The 19,612-nt window shown below is 42.9% G+C and overlaps 2 protein-coding genes across 2 annotated transcripts; one reads left to right on the top strand and one right to left on the bottom strand.

Moving 5' to 3' along the window:
• Nucleotides 1-2,174: 2,174 nt before the first annotated feature.
• si:zfos-323e3.4 (volume-regulated anion channel subunit LRRC8C) lies at nt 2,175-12,015 on the top strand. The gene is made up of 4 exons (XM_065001369.1): nt 2,175-2,651; nt 5,447-5,595; nt 7,966-8,099; nt 8,368-12,015. The coding sequence occupies exons 2-4, from the start codon at nt 5,455-5,457 to the stop codon at nt 10,547-10,549; spliced, it is 2,457 nt and encodes an 818-aa protein (XP_064857441.1). The 5' UTR covers nt 2,175-2,651; nt 5,447-5,454; the 3' UTR covers nt 10,550-12,015.
• A 5,285-nt stretch (nt 12,016-17,300) lies between these two features.
• Nucleotides 17,301-19,532, bottom strand: cdkn2d (cyclin-dependent kinase inhibitor 2D (p19, inhibits CDK4)). Its single transcript, XM_065001370.1, has 3 exons — nt 19,345-19,532; nt 18,830-18,999; nt 17,301-18,372 (listed from the first exon to the last, which is right to left on the bottom strand). Exons 2-3 carry the CDS (start codon nt 18,971-18,973, stop codon nt 17,980-17,982), a joined length of 537 nt encoding a protein of 178 aa, XP_064857442.1. The 5' UTR covers nt 18,974-18,999; nt 19,345-19,532; the 3' UTR covers nt 17,301-17,979.
• Between the last annotated feature and the right edge of the window lie 80 nt (nt 19,533-19,612).

The following is a 19,612-nucleotide window of genomic DNA, read 5'->3' as shown; positions in this document are numbered from 1 at the left end:
CGATTTAGCCTTTTCGATCAAAATGAAGAGGGTGATCTGAGCCTAGTTTAGCAATACTCCAATTAGCATTGAGAGAAAGGAACCTGGATCCGGTTCGTTAGAACCATCGATGAACTTGGCCTTACGATACTTTCGGGAAACCGGGCCCTGATCAGGGAGTGTCTGCACAAAGACAGTACAGTACGATTATGGGCAGAAACTGCTTCTCCAATATAAATCCCCGATCACGCTCGTAGGCGATGTCATGGCGACTTTGGCTGGCTAAAATCAGGCGCAGAGACACGTAATCGGTTCTAACCGTCGTCTCGCGTCAAATCAAAGGCATGCCTTCGATATATCGTTGTTTTTGACGAACATGAGAACTTGTCAGTTTGTCACTTTCATGAGGTTAGTCATAACATGCTCAGCTACTTAAGACATTGTCTCGAATCTCGGTTGTGCCTTTCAGATTTCGAAAACGTTTACAACCAAGGAATAATTTTTCCACTTCTCTAATTGACTTTTCTAAGGCCAAACTCCTGCATGGTCTGCTTCACAAGCGTTCCCAGAAGTCTCGCAATATTGCACCTCTGGGTTTAGAAACTCTGTGGTCTGCATCGTGTTGACACAAGATGGCGCCTAAACACAGATTTTCGTCATACCACCAGATGGCCACGATATCACAAGTTATTGATGATAACATTGATGATGTGGATTTTTGATTACATTTGCAATATTAAAATAATAGTTAACATATTTCACTATTAAGGGTTTGTTTCATATTTGTTCAATATTATTTCTTATTTTATAATAGCTGTAGGCTGTAAACCAAGTAATTAATTGTACATACTGGCCATTCATGATGACTTGACATTTCACATTCCCTTGGTGAATCTGGCAGCGGAATGCAAAATAGGGACTGGGCTACAGTAGATTTAGATAAGTAGCCTAAACTGAACTCCATATACACTACATGACCAAAAGTATGGGGACACCTGCTTGTCGAACATCTCATTCCAGAATCATGGGAATTAATATGAAGTTTGTACCCCCATTTGTTGCTACATCAGTCTCCACTCTTCTGGGAAGGCTTTCAGATGTTGGAACATTGCTGTGGGGACTTGCTTCCATTCAGCTATGAGCAGTAGTGAGGTTCGACACTGATGTTGGGCAATTAGGCCGGGCTCGCACTCAGAGTTCCATTTCATCCCAATAGTGTTTGATGGGGTTGAGGCCAGTCAAGTTCTTCCACACAGATCTGGACAAACCATTTCTGTATGGACCTCTCTTTGTGCACGGGGGCGATGTCATGCTGTAACAGGAAAGGGCCTTCCCTAAACTGTTGCCATAAAGTTGGAAGCACAGAATCATCTAGAATGTCATTGTATGCTGTAGCATTGATTTCCCTTCAGTGGAACTAAAGGGCCTAACCCGAACCATGAAAAACAGCCACGGACCATTATTCCTCCTCCACCAAACTTTACAGTTAGCACTATGCATTGGGGCAGGTAGCGTTCTCCTGGCATCTGCCAAAACCAGATTCGTCAGTAGTACTGCCAGATGTGGAAGAGTGATTCATCACTCCAGAGAACACTTCTCAAGAGTCCATTGGAGGCAAGCTTTACACCACTCCAGTCGACGCTTGGCATTGCACGTGGTTATCTGCGTTATTGTTATTGGGTGCTGCAATTTATAGTTTTAGCAAAAAATAGCATTTTATGTGATGCCTGTCAAATTGCGCAGCGAAATCCAATAGAGTTCGAAGTTTGCCACTTCAAGCATGCACTGCCAGTCTCATGGATAAAGATACATTATTTAACGCTAACTGTGTACGTGTGCTTGTCCTGATTGTTATAGAGTTGTCAGTGGGTGTTGCAATCCATAGTTTTTTATTTAAAAAATTAAAAAGAAGGCATTCTATGCATCCCCTGCAAAAACTAAGCTGTTCCTTCTCTATTAACAATGGCTCCCTTGGTGGAGGTCGCGTAAAATGCTTCTTTTTTTTTTTTAACTACTGGTTGCAGCACCCAAAGAAAATAACTCAGTTACACAGGCCAAACAGTTACAAGGTACACATTAAAGAATGGGCAATTCTGCAAGTATCGACTGATACTGACTCAATGTAGTCGGAGGTACACTCTGCCGACCCTCATCGCAACTCGGCTCCCTTGAAAAGTATACAGTTGAGTTATATAAATGACTATACAGACCAAGGAAGAAACAAAAAATGCTGAATAATAATGATGATGCACTTCTCTTCATTCTAGATCAATGTCAAGGTGACATTCCTATTTAATAGCCTATGTAAGCAAAAAATAGACATATCCGTATAATTATTTTTGCCACACTGTCACTGGGTGGGCCAGTCAAAGTAAGATTAAGCGTCGACGCGTCGTACGTATTTTAGAAGGCGGAAGGCTTGCATTACCTGTATGGACTTCGACAATCCTGTGTGGCGTGGTAGGCTACTGAACGACACCTCACACTCAAACAACTATCTCAAACTTAAACTTGGGTCCATGTTGTCATCGACTAAAAGCCGAAAACAATAAGTATTTCCCCGCCTCAATAGCCAATTGACTTGACTGGCAGCGATGGGTCAGAGTTCTGATACTTTTTGTTAGGAGGGAAACTCGCGGACTACCCCCCCCGTGGATCTCGCACGAGCTCAGGTAAGTTGCCCGCTCTGAAACAATTCATATCAGAAATATTTGAGAACTGTTGGTTCTTTAAATGTATTCTTTTTATTTCATACATTTGAACTTAAAAAATAACTCTCATTAATTGTTTTGAAAATATATTTTGTGAACTCATAGTCTAAACCTATACTTTTGTAAACGAAAATTGTTTATTCAATTTTGTCTGACAGATGCTTTTCTCACAAGGAATGGCAGGAGCCATAACGAACTGTGAAGTAAATTGTCTCGTGCAATAAGCTGTGTTTTCCTGATTCATTGTGTAGTGTACTGTAATACATGAGTCATAAAGTGTCCGTTTAAAAAAAATATAGGATAAGTTATAGGCAGGCTACCCAATAAAAGTGTAGGCTACTTTCACAAAGCATGTTGAAATGTTTATGGTTTTGGTCAATATAAGTACAGTTTTCAGAATGAAATAGTTGCATCCTCAGTCATTAGATAGGCTATTTGCTTTAAATACACTGACAGGAGGGAGACACAATTACTAAGCCTGTTGTGAAATGGTCATGTACCTCTTGAATTTAAAACACCCAAGATATGATTACCTCAACTGTATCGCTTTCCTTAGAGACCTCTCTGTTGATCAGCCATTGTTGTCTTGTCATATTATGCCGAACAAAAATATAAACACAATATGCAAACATTTCAAAGGTTTTACTGAGTTACAGTTCATATAAGGAAATCAGTCAATTGAAATAAATTCATTAGGCCCTAATCTATGGATTTCACATGACTGGGAATGCAGATATACATATGTTGTTCACAGATACCTTTAAAAAAGGTAGGGATGTGGATCTTGCCTAGTTATATAAATACAAAATAAATGAATGAGAATTTGCCTCATGCATTTGCCTCATGCAGTGCGACACATCTCCTTCACATAGAGTTGATCAGTCTATTGATTGTGGCCTGTGGAATGTTGTCCAACTCCTCTTCAATGGCTGAACGAAGTTGCTGGATATTAACGGGAACTGGAACACGCTGTCGTACACGTTGATCCAGAGCATCCCAAACATGCTCAATGGGTGAAATGTCTGGTGTGTATGCAGGCCATGGAAGAACTGGGACATTTTCAGCTTCGAGGAATTGTGTACTGCACATTTTAGAGTGGCCTTTTATTGTCCCCAGCACACGGTGCACCTGTGTGCACACAGGTTTAATCAGCTTCTTGATATGCCACACCTGTCAGGTGGATGGATTGTCTTGGCAAAGGAGAAATGCTCACTAACAGGGATGTAAACAAATTTGTGCACAGAATTTGAGAGAAATAAGACTTTATTGCATATGGAACATTTCTGGGATCTTTTGTTTCAGCTCATGAAACATGGGACCAACACTTTACATGTTGCGTTTATGTTTTTGTTCAGTGTACTTTGTCCACTTTGGACTACAGTTCCGGCTACAGGCCGGCCCCTAATTTTCCCATGCAAGGCTCATAGATACTGTAGGAGACACCTCAGGAGAAACATATTCTATTCCCTCCCCAACCCCTTTTGAAAACACAAAATAAATATTTCTTCCTAAATTATAGGTTATTATCAGGTAGAGACATGTTGCTTATAATCCAGTCTTTGTGTCAGATGAGTTTTCTAAGCAGGTTGACATTTAGTGTCATGAATCTTGCCCTGGAGGTTAGTCACGGGACTGTGGCTTGCTGTATAAAGCAGGCAGACAGGCATTGAGGCATTCAGTTACTGTCCGATTGAACATTAGAATGGGCAAAACGAGTGACCTAAGAAACTTTGAGTGTGGTATGATCGTTGGTGCCAGGCGCACCGAATCCAGTATCTCAGAAACGTCCGCCATCCTGGGGTTTTCACGCATGACACTGTCTAGAGTTTACAGAAAATGGTGCGACAAACAAAATGGCCCCATCCTACCTGGTATCAACGGTACAGGCTGGTGGCGGTGGTGTACTGGTGTGGGGAATTTTTTACTGACAAATGTTAGGTCCCTTGATAGCAATTGAGCAACAATTGAATGCCATGCACCGAAAAAGTCAGTCCGTTTCGAGGCAAAGCGGGCCCGACCCAATACTCTATGGGTGTACCTAATAAATTGGCCATTACTCACGTTCGTTACTCATCAAATTTTCGCTGAGAAACTATCTTCATTTACTCCCGTTACGGCCGGTATGCAATACCAAAAAAGGTTGCTTGTAAATGTTTACTTAGACCTTTTTTGAAAGTACCTACCGGCCGTAACGGGGGTAAATGAAGGTAGTCGCTCAGCGAAAGTCTTTGGTGAGTAACAAACATATTTTGACATTACAACTCTTGCAGAGTTGGTGAATAAGAGTTTGAGTCGGAGCTTCCTGGGTGCTAGAGAGGTCTCTAACGCACAGATACTGGGGCACCCTGTAGGCAGCTCTGCAGAGTGGTCACTAGCTGGCACAGCCACAAAGACATAAAATCAGATGTTAACCCTAACCTTGACCACACTGCTAAACCTACTCCCTAACCCTAACTTTAAATACAGACCAAAAAGCTCATTTTTACAATATAGTCAATTTTGACTTTACAGCTTGCCCATATAGCGGAAATCGTTCGGTTCTGCCTCCAGGACAAAATTCATGACAGTAAACGTCAACCTGCATCTTCTAATGTGGGGCAGGCTTACTATAACCTTAAACATGGATATTTTGTAATATAGTGACTATAACTAAAGCCATACATTATGTTGCTTATGATATGCTTATTTTTGGTTTAATCCTCAACTGGTCACTTCGTCATTATTTCTGCATTCTCTTCTTCCTCACTTTGCTACAGTGATCAGGATGATACCAGTAACTGAGTTCCGGAACTTTGCCTCATCACAGAACCCCGAGTTCCGGGTTCTAAAGCCATGGTGGGATGTGTTCTCGGAATACCTATGTGTCGCCATGCTCATGATCGGAGTGTTCGGATGCACCTTACAGGTAAGACTAAACTCAAACAAACTAACCACCAATGAAGGTATATATTTTCATTGAACGATGAGTAGATTTAAGTCAAAACTGGAACATTCGCTGTCTTCTTGGTAAGCAACTCCAGTGTAGAGTTGGCCTTGTGTTTAAGGTTATTGTCCTGCTGAAAGGTGAATACATCTCCCAGTGTCTGGTGGAAAGCAGACTGAACCAGGTTTTCCTCTAGGGTTTTGCCTGTGCTTAGCTCCATTCTATTTCTTTTGTATCCTGAAAAATACCCAACAATTATCCTTAACAATTACAAGCATACCCATAACATGAGTGGTACTCAGTAATGTGTTGTATTGAATTTGTCCCAAACATAACAATTTGTATTCAGGACAAAAAGTGTATTGCTTTTCCATTTTATTTGCAGTTTTACTTTAGTGCCTTGTTACAAAACAGATGCATGTTTTGGAATATTTATATTCTGCACCGGCTTCCTTCTTGTCACTCTGTCATTTAGGTTAATATTATGGAGTAACTACAATGTTGTTGATCCATCCTCAGTGTTCTATCACAGCCATTAAACTCTGTCATTTAGGTTAATATTATGGAGTAACTACAATGTTGTTGATCCATCCTCAGTGTTCTATCACAGCCATTAAACTCTGTCATTTAGGTTAATATTATGGAGTAATTACAATGTTGTTGATCCATCCTCAGTGTTCTATCACAGCCATTAAACTCTGTAACTGTTTTAAAGTCACCATTGGCCTCATGGTTTCCTTTTTCTCCAGGAACTGAGTTAGGAAGGACACCTGTATCTTTGTAGTGACTGGGTGTATTGATACACCATCCAAAGTGTAATTAATAACATCACCATGCTCAAAGAGATATTCAATATTTTTTTGTTTTTTTTACCCATCTACCAATAGGTGCTCTTCTTTGTGAGGCATTGGAAAACCTCCCTGGTCTTTGTGGTTGAATCTGTGTTTGAAATTCACTGCACGACTGAGGGACCTTAGAGATAATTGGATGTGTGGGGCACAGAGAGGAGGTAGTCATTCCAAAATCATGTTAAACACTATTATTGCACACAGAGTGAGTCCATGCAACTTATTATGTGACTTGTTAAGCAGATTTGTACTCCTGAATTTATTTAGGCTTGCCATAACAAAGGGGTTGAATACTTATTGACTCAAGACATTTCAGCTTTTCATTTTTACTTAATTTGTAAGAAAAATAACATAATTCCTTTATGACATTCTGGGGTATTGTGTGTAGGCTAGTGACCAAAACAATCTCAATTGAATCCATTTTAAGTTCAGGCTGACCCACCTGAGAAAGGCAAGCATTCATAAGGCACCGTTCTAATCGGAGGGGGGTATTTGTCTTCGAATATTTGTCGTTTTTTTGTTGTGATTTATCAGTGGGTGCTGTAGCACCCTCAGCACCTTTACTTCCTGAGGCTATGGAGGCCGATGATATCAGTCAGGGTAATTATTGAAGTTTGCCGTTTTATCTAAAAACAAATACTATTTTGTTTCAAAACAAAAAAATGTTTTACCCTTAAGTGTGTGTATATTACTGTATTTATTCTTGGGATATTGTTTTTCAACAGGAAACATTCAAAAGATAGCTGGAGTGCGTCTTTAAAGCACATAGCAGGTTAGCCCCCGGGGCATCATTGCAACAGCTGAATGTAAGCACCTAATGGAACTGTTGGATCTTGACAGATGTTGTCGGTGTGTAGCCTGTAGCGATAAGAATAGGAGTGCCTACAGTATATGAAATAAAAATACTTGGGATTACTTACTTTATGTAAATGAAATATACTTTTACCTGAATAAGTTTACCTGTTATTAGTGATATGTGAGGACAACTTAAAAAGCAAATGAATGAACAATCACATGTAGAAAGCATTTGGCCCTGGATAATGAAAACATTTTAGATTGGATTAGTGTGTCCTGTTTAAATCTACTCCCTGCCACGTAACAAAGCATTCTTATCAGTGGTGGTGACCTCCAAGTGGGAAGGGAAAGGAAAGACACATTAACTAGTGTTTTCCCTATATGCATTTAGCACCGCCGCTGCTAAATCAACCAATGTTTCCCCTGGAAGCAGGTCACTAACTCCGTATTTAATATGTCATCTTCTCATCACACGATCCTAATCATTGGTTGATATCAGACCTGGGTTCAAAGGGTATTTGAAAGAAAACAAATACTATTTGAACCCATGTCTGTTAGATATCAACTGGAACAGGAAAGAAATAGATCCCAAAAATCTAAGCCTTATGTTATGTAGGTGGCTACTCTGCATGTTGTTCCATTGCCTAATCTTTCCAATAGCACTCACTCTTCTTCTCTTTCTCTTTTTCCCTCCCTCTCTCCATCATAGCTCACCCAGGAGAAGATCTCCTGCCTTCCCAGCCATTTCTCCAGCTCAACTCCAGAGGCCATCGATTGCAGCCACATCCGCAGCCACGGCGAGAACGAGACATGGGAGCACCATACCTTAGTCAAGCCCGTCAGGTAGGTAGCCTAGAGGTAGAGGTTAGAATCCTAGCTCCTAAGGTGGGAAATCTGGTGGCCAGATAAAGCAAAAAGACACATGTCTATTTGGATAGTTTGGATATGTTGATAAGCAACTTCTTGCTAAGGTTAGGGTTAGGTTTAGAATAAGGTTTACGTTTAGAGTATAGTTTTTGGGTTAGAGCGAGGTCAGTAGATAGTTAGTTGAAATGTTACTGATAGTCTGTACAGCATCTACAGAGGGACTATCCAAATTCTTCTTTTACAGCCCTATCATCCGGGAGGTGTACGGACGCAAGAACAACCTTGACATCCACCAGTACATCTTCATCAACCATTACTGCTACGAACGAGCCGTGCACTGGTACGGCAAGTACTTCCCCTACCTGGTGGTAATCCACACATTGATCTTCATGGTGGCCAGCAGCTTCTGGTTCAAGTTCCCTGGGACGTCGTCCAAGATCGAGATCTTTGTCACCATCCTGGGGAAGTGTTTCGACTCGCCATGGACCACCCGGGCGCTGAGTGAGGTGTCTGAGGAGCGTGGCGAGGAAAAGATGGTGATATGGAGGAAGAACACCATTTCGAAGTCGATGGCATCGGCGTTCGCTGCCTCGCCGGACAGTGAGCCAGGGGCGGAGGAGGAGATGGTGGGACTTCTCCGGCAGTCGTCCATCAAGTCAAATCCAGAGAAGAAGAACCCGGAACTACAGGCAGCGGATTCACTCTTGGACAGGAAGGAAGGGGAGCAGGCTAAAGCTCTGTTCGAGAAGGTGAAGAAGTTCAGAACTCATGTGGAGGAGGCGGATCTGCTCTATCTGATGTACGTTCTCCAGACCTCCCTCAAGGTCTTCAAGTTCGTCCTCATCACCTGTTACAGCGCTGCATTGGTCCCCAACATTGAGATTGTAGTTCGTTGCTCAGTTCCTCCGGAGCTGACCGGCTTCGAAATCTACTGCTGCAACCACACCAAAGCCCACCTATTCTCCAAGCTGTGCTACTGTTACATCTGCTTTGTGGGAGTCTACGGACTTCTGTGCATCTACACCCTCTATTGGCTCTTCCATCGACCTCTTAAAGAGTACTCCTTTGAGCATGTTAGGCTGGAGACGGGTATCAACGACATCCCAGACGTCAAGAACGACTTTGCGTTCCTCCTCCATCTCAGCGACCAGTACGATGCGCTCTACTCCAAACGCTTCGCCGTCTTCCTCTCCGAGGTCAGCGAGAGCCGTCTTCGCCAGGTCAACCTCAACCACGAGTGGCCCGGCAAGAAGCTGCGGGGACGCCTCTCCCGGAATGCCGACAACCGCCAGGAACTCCATCTCTTCATGCTCCCGGGTCTCCCCGACACCGTCTTCGATGTCCCTGAAGTGGAATCTCTCAAACTGGAGCTGCTAAACAACGTGACTATTTCCTCCAGTGTAATCCAGCTAGGTTCTCTCCAGGAGCTGTCCCTCATCCACTGCCCTGCCAAGCTCCAGCTGGCTGCCCTGACCCACCTCAGAGAGAACCTCAAGGTCCTCCGGCTAGCCTTTGAAGGACTGGAGCAGGTACCAATGTGGATGTACACACTTCAGAGTCTTGAAGAGCTCCACCTGAGTGGCACTTTGACCCACGAACTCTCCCGCAGTGCAACCTTAGACTCCCTGAGAGAACTCAAAGCTCTAAGAGTCCTGACGCTTCGCAGCCGCCTAACCAAGATCCCTCCGAGTGTTGGGGATGTGGCAGTCAACCTCCAGCGTCTCTGCATCTATAATGAGGGCCTCAAACTACAAGCCTTCAGCAGCCTAAAGAAGTTGACCAACCTGGCCTCTCTGGAGCTGATAGGATGTGAGCTGGAGCGCATCCCCAGCGCGGTCTTCAGCCTGTCAAGCCTGCAGGAACTGGACCTGAAGGAAAACAAGCTGACGACAGTAGAGGAGATCTTGAGTCTACAACATTGCCGGCGCCTGGTAACTCTTCGTCTCTGGCACAACGGCATCACCTACATCCCTGAGCACATTGCTAAGCTGAAGTCCTTAGAGACGCTGAACGTCAGTTGGAACAAGATCCGGAAACTTCCGTCACGTCTCTTCTACTGCACCAAGCTCCGGCACTTGAACCTGTCCCACAACCAGCTCACATCGCTACCAGCCGAGGTAGGGATACTCCAGAGTCTCCAGTTCTTCTCAGCAGCCTTTAACTCCCTGGAACAGCTGCCGGAGGAGCTGTTCTCCTGCAAGAGGCTCAAGACTCTGGCGTTGGGAAACAACTGCCTGCTCTCGCTTAGCCCCAGGGTGGCTAACTTGGCCCAGCTAGTGCGCCTGGAGCTCAAGGGGAACAGACTAGACTCTCTACCTCCGGAGATAGGGGACTGTCCCCTTTTGAAGACCAGTAATCTTGTGGTAGAGGACAACCTGCTGGATCTACTGCCGTCGGATGTACGGAGCAGGATGAAAGACAGTTGAGAGACAGTTACTTTGCTTACTTTAAAGGGCTTTTTACTCCTCCTGGTGCATAGGCCGCTGACAACAATTGAGAGATAGGATAAAGGGTCAGGTTTGGTTGCACTTGATTGGTCAGAGATGTCAGCTCTGGGGGAAAGGATTGGACCTCTGAGTGGATTTGCAGTTGTGATGACATGAGGGATTCACTTTTTTAAAGGCAAATAAGAGCCCAAAAGTACGAGATGACATGTAAGGACAGAACTATGGACATACCGTAGCATATAAGGTTCAAGAAAGGACCTTTTGGAGGGACATACAGTATAGCAATAGAATAATTAGCAAATATAATATATATAATCCTCTTCAAATCATGTTCACCTACTTATTGCCATGACTGTACTTTTAAACATGTTTTTTAATACAAAGATGTCTATCAAATTGTCCTTGATGAAATGTCATCCGTACGTCATATGATGATTCTCTTTGTTCATTTAACTTGCTGGTGGCTTGGACATCGTTGCTCATGAAGGCTGTCTTGCAGGCTTGTTAAGGGAACTATTCAATCTGTATCACTGAAGTGTATTGCACACTAGAAATACTGTAAAGGTTATTCCCGATTGAGCTGACCAATGCAAAGTTTACTGTGAATGCAGCCTCCACTAACTCTGAATTTCCATGATATGGATTGATTAGAGCCTTAAGTTTACAGAGAAAAACTGGCAAAGTGAGTTACTGTTTTATGCCATAGAAAGGATGGAGGATGATATGAACACACATGATACAAGGTAGTGGGAGGGAAACATCTAATATCAGTTTCTCTCTTCTCAAAGATTATACCTCTCTTGTTCAATTGATTTACCTGCTAGATTAGTGGTGTACGGCTGGAGGAATCATATATTTCTGAGATCTCTAAAGAGAGAACTTCAGTTGCATCCAGCCAGAGGAGGAAAGAGATGGGGATCCTGTATCCTGTTCAACTGGTTGTTTCATACAAAGGGTTCTTGTATCACTGTCATGGAGATGTGACAAACGCAGAGTGAAATCTTTTCAATGCCGGTGCCTTGGGAGGTTGACCTTTTCCCACATTAACTGAGTGACTTGGAGAGTAACTCATTGAATGAATGTTTTTCATTGTGTTTTATGCATATCAGTTGAAACTAGATGGAGGCCAATTCAACTAGCTAATCATATACAGTAATACTGTAAGCTTCATTATGATACACTGCAGTACATTCACAAAGTGAAACGTGTTATTTGACAATGTAGTACACCACAACAACACAATGATGACACTGGTAGGCAATGCACAAATGTATTACACAACGTTTGTACAATCCACCTGTAATGAGTGAATGACGTGGACCCAAGTGAAGCTTCCTTATTCCTTTGTTGTTGTCATCCCTTTTTTGACTACCTTTTCAGCTTGTGAGTCACGCAACCAATGTTAAGAAATAAACGAGGGCTGAGTCTAAGGTCAGCACTATAAAGGGTTGTACACAGTACTATACTGTAGTAATACTGTAGCAGTATGAGGAGTCAGCCGACAGTACTATACTGTAGTAATACTGTAGCAGTATGAGGAGTCAGCTGACAGTACTATACTGTAGTAATACTGTAGCAGTATGAGGAGTCAGCTGACAGTACTATATTGGAGTAATACTGTATCAGTATGAGGAGTCAGCTGACAGCACTATACTGTAGTAATACTGTATCAGTATGAGGAGTCAGCTGACAGTACAATACTGCAGTAATACTGTATCAGTATGAGGAGTCAGCTGACAGAACTATACTGGAGTAATACTGTATCAGTATGAGGAGTCAGCTGACAGTACAATACTGTAGTAATACTGTAGCAGTATGAGGAGTCAGCTGACAGTACTATACTGTAGTAATACTGTAGCAGTATGAGGAGTCAGCTGACAGTACTATACTGTAGTAATACTGTAGCAGTATGAGGAGTCAGCTGACAGTACTATACTGTAGTAATACTGTATCAGTATGAGGAGTCAGCTGACAGTACTATACTGTAGTAATACTGTATCAGTATGAGGAGTCAGCTGACAGTACTATACTGTAGTAATACTGTATCAGTATGAGGAGTCAGCTGACAGTACTATACTGGAGTAATACTGTAGCAGTATGAGGAGTCAGCTGACAGTACTATACTGTAGTAATACTGTAGCAGTATGAGGAGTCAGCTGACAGTACTATACTGGAGTAATACTGTATCAGTATGAGTCAGGAGTCAGCTGAGTCAGTACTATACTGGAGTAATACTGTATCAGTATGAGGAGTCAGCTGACAGTACTATACTGTAGTAATACTGTATCAGTATGAGGAGTCAGCTGACAGTACTATACTGTAGTAATACAGTATCAGTATGAGGAGTCAGCTGACAGTACTATACTGTAGTAATACTGTAGCAGTATGAGGAGTCAGCTGACAGTACTATACTGGAGTAATACTGTAGCAGTATGAGGAGTCAGCTGACAGTACTATACTGGAGTAATACTGTATCAGTATGAGGAGTCAGCTGACAGTACTATACTGGAGTAATACAGTATCAGTATGAGGAGTCAGCTGACAGTACTATACTGGAGTAATACTGTATCAGTATGAGGAGTCAGCTGACAGTACTATACTGTAGTAATACTGTAGCAGTATGAGGAGTCAGCTGACAGTACTATACTGTAGTAATACTGTATCAGTATGAGGAGTCAGCTGACAGTACTATACTGTAGTAATACAGTATCAGTATGAGGAGTCAGCTGACAGTACAATACTGCAGTAATACTGTATCAGTATGAGGAGTCAGCTGACAGTACTATACTGTAGTAATACTGTATCAGTATGAGGAGTCAGCTAAGAGTACCATACTGTAGTAATACTGTATCAGTATGAGGAGTCAGCTGACAGTACTATACTGTAGTAATACTGTATCAGTATGAGTCAGCTGACAGTACTATACTGTAGTAATACTGTATCAGTATGAGGAGTCAGCTGACAGTACAATACTGCAGTAATACTGTATCAGTATGAGGAGTCAGCTGACAGTACTATACTGCAGTAATACTGTAGCAGTATGAGGACTCAGCTCTTTCAACAGGTTGCATACCTTACTAAAGTATTATACTATAGTGATATTACTAGAAGGCAGGGATGTAGTCAAGTCACTAAACCTTGACTGCGAGTCACGAGTTGAGTCACGAGTTGAGTCACGAGTCCCTTGGTATTGCTAAAAGCTACGGTTCAAAAAATGTTTAAATGTCAAATCTGTTAATATGTTTCACATTGTAAGGATAACTAGATAACACAGCTCTCTAACATTTGCTGTTGTAGCTAGTACAGTATGTTCAATTATGCGGCAAGAGATGTTTTCTGACAGTCACTACTGGTCGAGTCCAAGTCGAGTCACAGTCCTAGACTGGAGTACTACAATACTGCTAGGAGGTATCAGGGGGCAGTTTAGAACACACAGACATGTACAAAAGGCATCAGGCCATTGATCTGATTATTTACAGATGCAAGTTACTGCACAATGCCACAATGGACTGGGTCAGACACAGCCATGTTAATACACAAACACCAAAGCGTTCCTATTGTCAGTGTGTTGTGTTTCTCCTCCTGTAGAAGGAGCCCAGTCTTGCCCTGCCTTTTGTCTCCATAACAAGCGTTCATATCAGCCAAGCCAGGAACATACATACCTCAGTAATACCTAATCACACAGGCCAGCCCACACACTCACAATCACAGACAAGGCCAATGGGGGGAAACTGCACTTCCCTGTTCATGCTGGAGCTACAGTAGGGGAGTAGGCTAGGCTGGAGCTACAGTAGGGGAGTAGGCTAGGCTGGAGCTACAGTAGGGGAGTAGGCTAGGCTGGAGCTACAGTAGGGGAGTAGGCTAGGCTGGAGCTACAGTAGGGGAGTAGGCTAGGCTGGAGCTACAGTAGGGGGAGGCTAGGCTGGAGCTACAGTAGGGGAGTAGGCTAGGTTGGAGCTACAGTAGGGGAGTAGGCTAGGCTGGAGCTACAGTAGGGGAGTAGGCTAGGCTGGAGCTACAGTAGGGGAGTAGGCTAGGTTGGAGCTACAGTAGGGGAGTAGGCTAGGCTGGAGCTACAGTAGGGGAGTAGGCTAGGTTGGAGCTACAGTAGGGGAGTAGGCTAGGTTGGAGCTACAGTAGGGGAGTAGGCTAGGCTGGAGCTACAGTAGGGGAGTAGGCTAGGTTGGAAGGTGGGGGAGTGGATAGAGAGATAGAGAGAGAGCAGCCAGTGGAAATTTCCAAAGGTGTGCAGACAGCACTGTTTGTCACACCAGTGTGTCCTTGGTATGCACATGCACACACACGCGCATCCCACTCTGCTCTGCCAATCATTTCCTTTCCCTTTCAGGCAGTAGTGTCAGTTAAAGGTTGATCTGGAGTTTGGAAATGACGTCCAGGATTAGTCAGACACAACCCAGTTTAATAACCCCCGAGACAGAGCCATAGACAAGCCCTAACGGAGCCCTAACCTCTGCCCAGACACTCCGGTAGAGCTGATAGAATTCGATAGGTGCACAAAGTATGGTAATTGCTTCTTCTGGCCTTTTGATAGGCTGGGTGGAGTTCTTACTGTATTGTTTACACCTAACAAATCACTATCAGATCTACACAGGAGGGGCTAGGGATTGTTCCTGGAAGGAGTAATAGGTTGGGTGTTGACTCTGAACTGTGCTGCTTTGCAAGTAGAGCACGAGCAGAAGTCTCAATGCGTATCATGTTATGTTTGTTTCGGTGTGTACCAGCCAACAGGTCTGGTCATCCTAATGCAATATTTACACAAATAGAGGAGTTGATCTCATCTCCTCTAAGATACTTCCTCTATTTGCCTCCCAGCAATATAATTTAATTCCAGCAAACTTGAGAAATGTTTACCAATTGCGTGATTTAAGTTACTCAGCGTGTTGTATATCTGGGATAGCCTGGTTCCAGATCTGATTGTGCTGTGTTGTTAATGCCTATGGTCATTGGCGTGATAATGACCATAGGCGTTGGCAAGACGGCACAAACAGATCTGGGACCAGGCTATATCTGGGAGGCAGGAACTGTGTCAATGTTTCCTATCCTAACAGATGTGATAAGCTCATAATGACTCATTATATTACTTCACCATGCATGCTAAATATACAGAAATTGAACCGGTATGATGAAAAGGTCTAGCATGGGTACCAGTCTGTTTAACGTTCCACTCCTTGTTCTCTGTGTCATATGGCAAAGATGTTTTAGCATGACAAGGAGTGGAAGGAGTGGAATGATCGCTTAACCTCCTGGTAGCCGGACTAGGAAAGTTCATTGTTATCATAACATTATCATTATGTCACCATACTGCTTAAGCACTATTTCAACCCCAAATACAGGTTACCCATAGGCACAGGTCTAGGATCAGATTATTTCCCCCCCCATTCTCAAGATAACAAGTGATAAGGATGTTTTGTTAGGTGAATTTTGGCTTGTGGCACATACTGTAGGAAAACAACACATCCATTGTGCCAGGCAGTGCCCTTCTATTTGCCCTTCTATGCCTGGACAGCTCTTAACCAAACAGGGCCTTCATTCATCCCTGTGTGCCTGCGCCCGAGCGTATATGTCCAGGTATCTGCCGTTACCTTTGTGTAGTACATACCATTGTGGAGTCATTAGAAATGTCCTTGTTGACTCACCTTGGAGTTAACACTCATGAGTGCAAAACAGAATACAATGGACAATGTTACCTTAGGTAAAGTACTCGATCTAGAAGTGTACTCTATCTCTGTAGCCACATTCACACTGAACTTAGCCCAGGGCTAACAGCCTCCTTAGCCCAGAGTTAAGAGAATGCAGTGTCAAAAGGCCTCATGTAAGATGTTTGTTTAGAAATGTCAATACAATAGATGAATAACACAACTGACTGGGTTTACAATAGAAAGGTATGACAGTCACGAAGAGAAGACTCTTAAGCCTTAAAACATCTTCTGTCTATAATCAAATGAATTTGTGAAGGTTCTTGAAATTGCACAAAACCACCACGTTGTCACAAAAGTGTTATGGGGACAGCTGCACCTAGTCAGGTTTGCCCGTAGAGACACAGAAGACTCATGGATATAACCCGTTTCAGCATGAACATTGCCATTGAGGGCTCCCACCATTTTAAAGAAGTCAACTGGGTGGGGATTCCCATGGGCTGTAGCTTCAATAGCGCTGCCACAGGTAGCCTAGTGGTTAGAGTGTTGGGCCAGTTACCGGAAGATTGCTGGATCGAATCCACAAGCTGACAAGGTAAAAATCTGTCATTCTGCCCCTGAGCAAGGGAGTTAACCGACTGTTCCCTGGGCGCCGTGGATGTCGATTACGGCAGCCCCCCACACCTCTCTGATTCAGAGGGGTTGGGTTAAATGCGGAAGACACATTTTAGTTGAATACATTCAGTTGGACAACTGACTAGGTACCCCCCTTCCCTATCAGACGCTATAATGACACCGATCTAAAGATAAGTCCTCCATCTCTATGGGTTTGCCTCCCTTCTTGGCTCCTCAACTCTAGTTGGATAGTGACCTCCTGTGGCCACAATAGAGAACTGCACTTGTCATCAAAATCATTGTATATGGACTTCATGCGTGTAATAATATAGAAGATTCTTTTGATCAGGATTCTGAATTTTAATAGTCAGACATAATTCTAATTGTATAACCTGTTGTAGCTATTTTACCAACAGTAACTCTTTAGCCAAGTCCCATAGAATAGAAACAAAAAAAGGTCAAGTTAAACACTTTATTTTGTGCTTCAGTCTTCCAAGAAGGAATTAATACTTAATTTTTTCATTTTCAATAGTATTTGTATATAAATAACATCTCAAAAAAACAAAACCGACAATAAATGTAGCTATTTACAAAAGTTCATAAGAATATTTTCAATAAATAAATACATGTAAAATTCCCAAAAATTCTAAATATGCCTAATAAAAAGACAATTTTTCAAAGATAAACACAACTACCATGCAATGCAGTCATCATGGGATACACCATGTCAAGTCAAAATATCAAAGTTTGAAAAAAATCACAAACAGTTCAATTTCCTTCACAATGAGGAATAATAATGCAATATAAGTCATCACAAACACTCAATAATAAAGCCATGTACAAGTGTGCACTCCTGAATCAAAGGGGGGGAAGAGGTCAAATTTACCATCAAAAGGTGCTTTGCTCTGTGCAAAAATGGTGTCCAAATAATGTCCACCATACTTATTCTTCCATAAGCTGCCAAAACAGGTCAACAAGTCAATCTCGACCAGTTACTAAAAATCATACTTTACAAAGTAAAGTTTACATCAATGAATTCAAGTCACCAGGTTTTGAGAGGAGAGTGTAGGTAAGGTAGGTGTAGAAGGGGAGTCTATGAACCATCCAATTTGGCATAGAGGGGGGTCCATCTAACTCCTAAAGAGGGAGAGGTGGGGAGTGAGAGAACACTTTAGACTCCAGCTGTCTCTCTAGAAGCTCTAACACGTCCGGTGTACATGACGATGAGGCTCGGGCGAGGTCCACCGCTGTCTCTCCACTGGTGTTGGGGTGTTTCAGGTTGGAGAGAGGTGCAAGGAACTCAATGACGTCCCGGTAGCCCTCTCGGACAGCGATGTGGATGGGTAGGGTGCCGGTGTGGTCTGGCCTGTTGACTGACGCGCCGAACTCCACCAGAACCCGGAGTGTGTCCACGAAGCCAGTGCGTGCCGCATCATGTGCCGGTGAGACTCCTCGCCGGTCTGTGATATTTGGGTCGGCTCCGTGCTCCAACAGTAAGCTGGCCACGTTGGAGTTGCCCATCATCATCACCTAGGGAGAACAGAAGGAGACTTGACGTTAGAGGGCGTTATCAAATGTTATTCATCACATGATGCAGTGTTTGACATAGGCCTAGTGGGAGAGAGTTCATGGGATTGTAACAATTTAATTTTATGTAGGGTAATTATAAAGGATATAAGTAGCTAGGTTAGGTACATTTGTCAGAACTGTTGTCCAACACTTTAGCTATTAATGAGCAATAGACAAGGTTGTTACTTAATGCTTCAAAGAAAATGGTTAAACTCTGTGGTTTCACTGCATTTCATTCAAACAAGGTATAAGAAACCATTCTGAGGAAGCAACCATGGGCTGACAGCTCTGTTGTTGTCTCCCTCTCACACCCACACAGACTTAGTTAGCTACCTATATTACATTCAAAGCCAACACAGTTTGAGTCGAAATATTACAGGCTAGGACACAATGAAAGTTCAATGAGGAAGTTGGTTACCTGTAGAGCGGTCTTTCCAAATTGATTGACAGTATCGGGATGCACTCTGCATTCCGGCCCTAGCATCCTCCTGACCTCGTCCGTATTTCCCTTGGCTGCGGCAGCGGTCAGGCTCTTAGCCGCATCACTCTGACTCAGGACCATTGTGGACGGATTTCTATATTTTATCCCTAAAATATGAATAGAAGAAATAGCTAGCTGAGTAGCTACCCAGTATCTAATTGTAATCAACTGTTCTAGTCTATCAACGCTAGCCAGTTCGTCTCGTTAGCTAGCTCACTATCATTTATCCCCAACCAGCAAACGTTAGCAAGCTAGTTGCGAATAGTTCAACTAACACATTATAATGAGAAAAAAAATGCATATATATATATATATATATATTACACACACTTCACAACGTTATTTCTTCGAAATTATGGAGCCCAATTCTAGCTAGTAGCGCAGGATAATAATGCTAGCTAGTAGCTAGCAGTCTCAAAGGGGAATCAAAACTCATATGAAAAGGTAGTTACCTTGTCTGTTTTGAAATGATCCCGACCGTTACAGGCTCTTCTTTTCTGTCCTTTTTTCGAGATACTTTTGAAATAAATCACAGCAGGTAAATGTTGAATAACTTTGAAGGCTGCAGGACCTTTAATTTGCGCGCTGAGAACTACGTTACCGTTTACCCAACCAACATTTACAAACATTGGACAGAACGTATCTCGACCAATCAGCGCGTTGAATGGCGAGGTGGGTGGAGTAATGACTTGGTTGCCACCATACAGTCACTGGTTGCTA

This window comes from Oncorhynchus nerka, linkage group LG15, assembly GCF_034236695.1.
Source record: "Oncorhynchus nerka isolate Pitt River linkage group LG15, Oner_Uvic_2.0, whole genome shotgun sequence".
Classification (NCBI taxonomy): domain Eukaryota; kingdom Metazoa; phylum Chordata; class Actinopteri; order Salmoniformes; family Salmonidae; genus Oncorhynchus; species Oncorhynchus nerka.
Note: the sequence above shows the minus strand (reverse complement) of the source record. Positions and strands in the feature narration are given on the sequence as shown.

What these genes read in the sequence shown, in the direction of transcription:
- si:zfos-323e3.4 (XM_065001369.1), top strand. Translation starts at nt 5,455, where the DNA reads ATGATACCAGTAACTGAGTTCCGGAACTTTGCCTCATCACAGAACCCC. An exon ending in TGTTCGGATGCACCTTACAG is followed by an intron (nt 5,596 to 7,965) that starts GTAAGACTAAAC and finishes TCTCCATCATAG; the next exon opens with CTCACCCAGGAGAAGATCTC. An exon ending in ACCTTAGTCAAGCCCGTCAG is followed by an intron (nt 8,100 to 8,367) that starts GTAGGTAGCCTA and finishes CTTCTTTTACAG; the next exon opens with CCCTATCATCCGGGAGGTGT.
- cdkn2d (XM_065001370.1), bottom strand. Translation starts at nt 18,973, where the DNA reads ATGGTCCTGAGTCAGAGTGATGCGGCTAAGAGCCTGACCGCTGCCGCA. An exon ending in TTGGAAAGACCGCTCTACAG is followed by an intron (nt 18,373 to 18,829) that starts GTAACCAACTTC and finishes TGTTCTCCCTAG; the next exon opens with GTGATGATGATGGGCAACTC.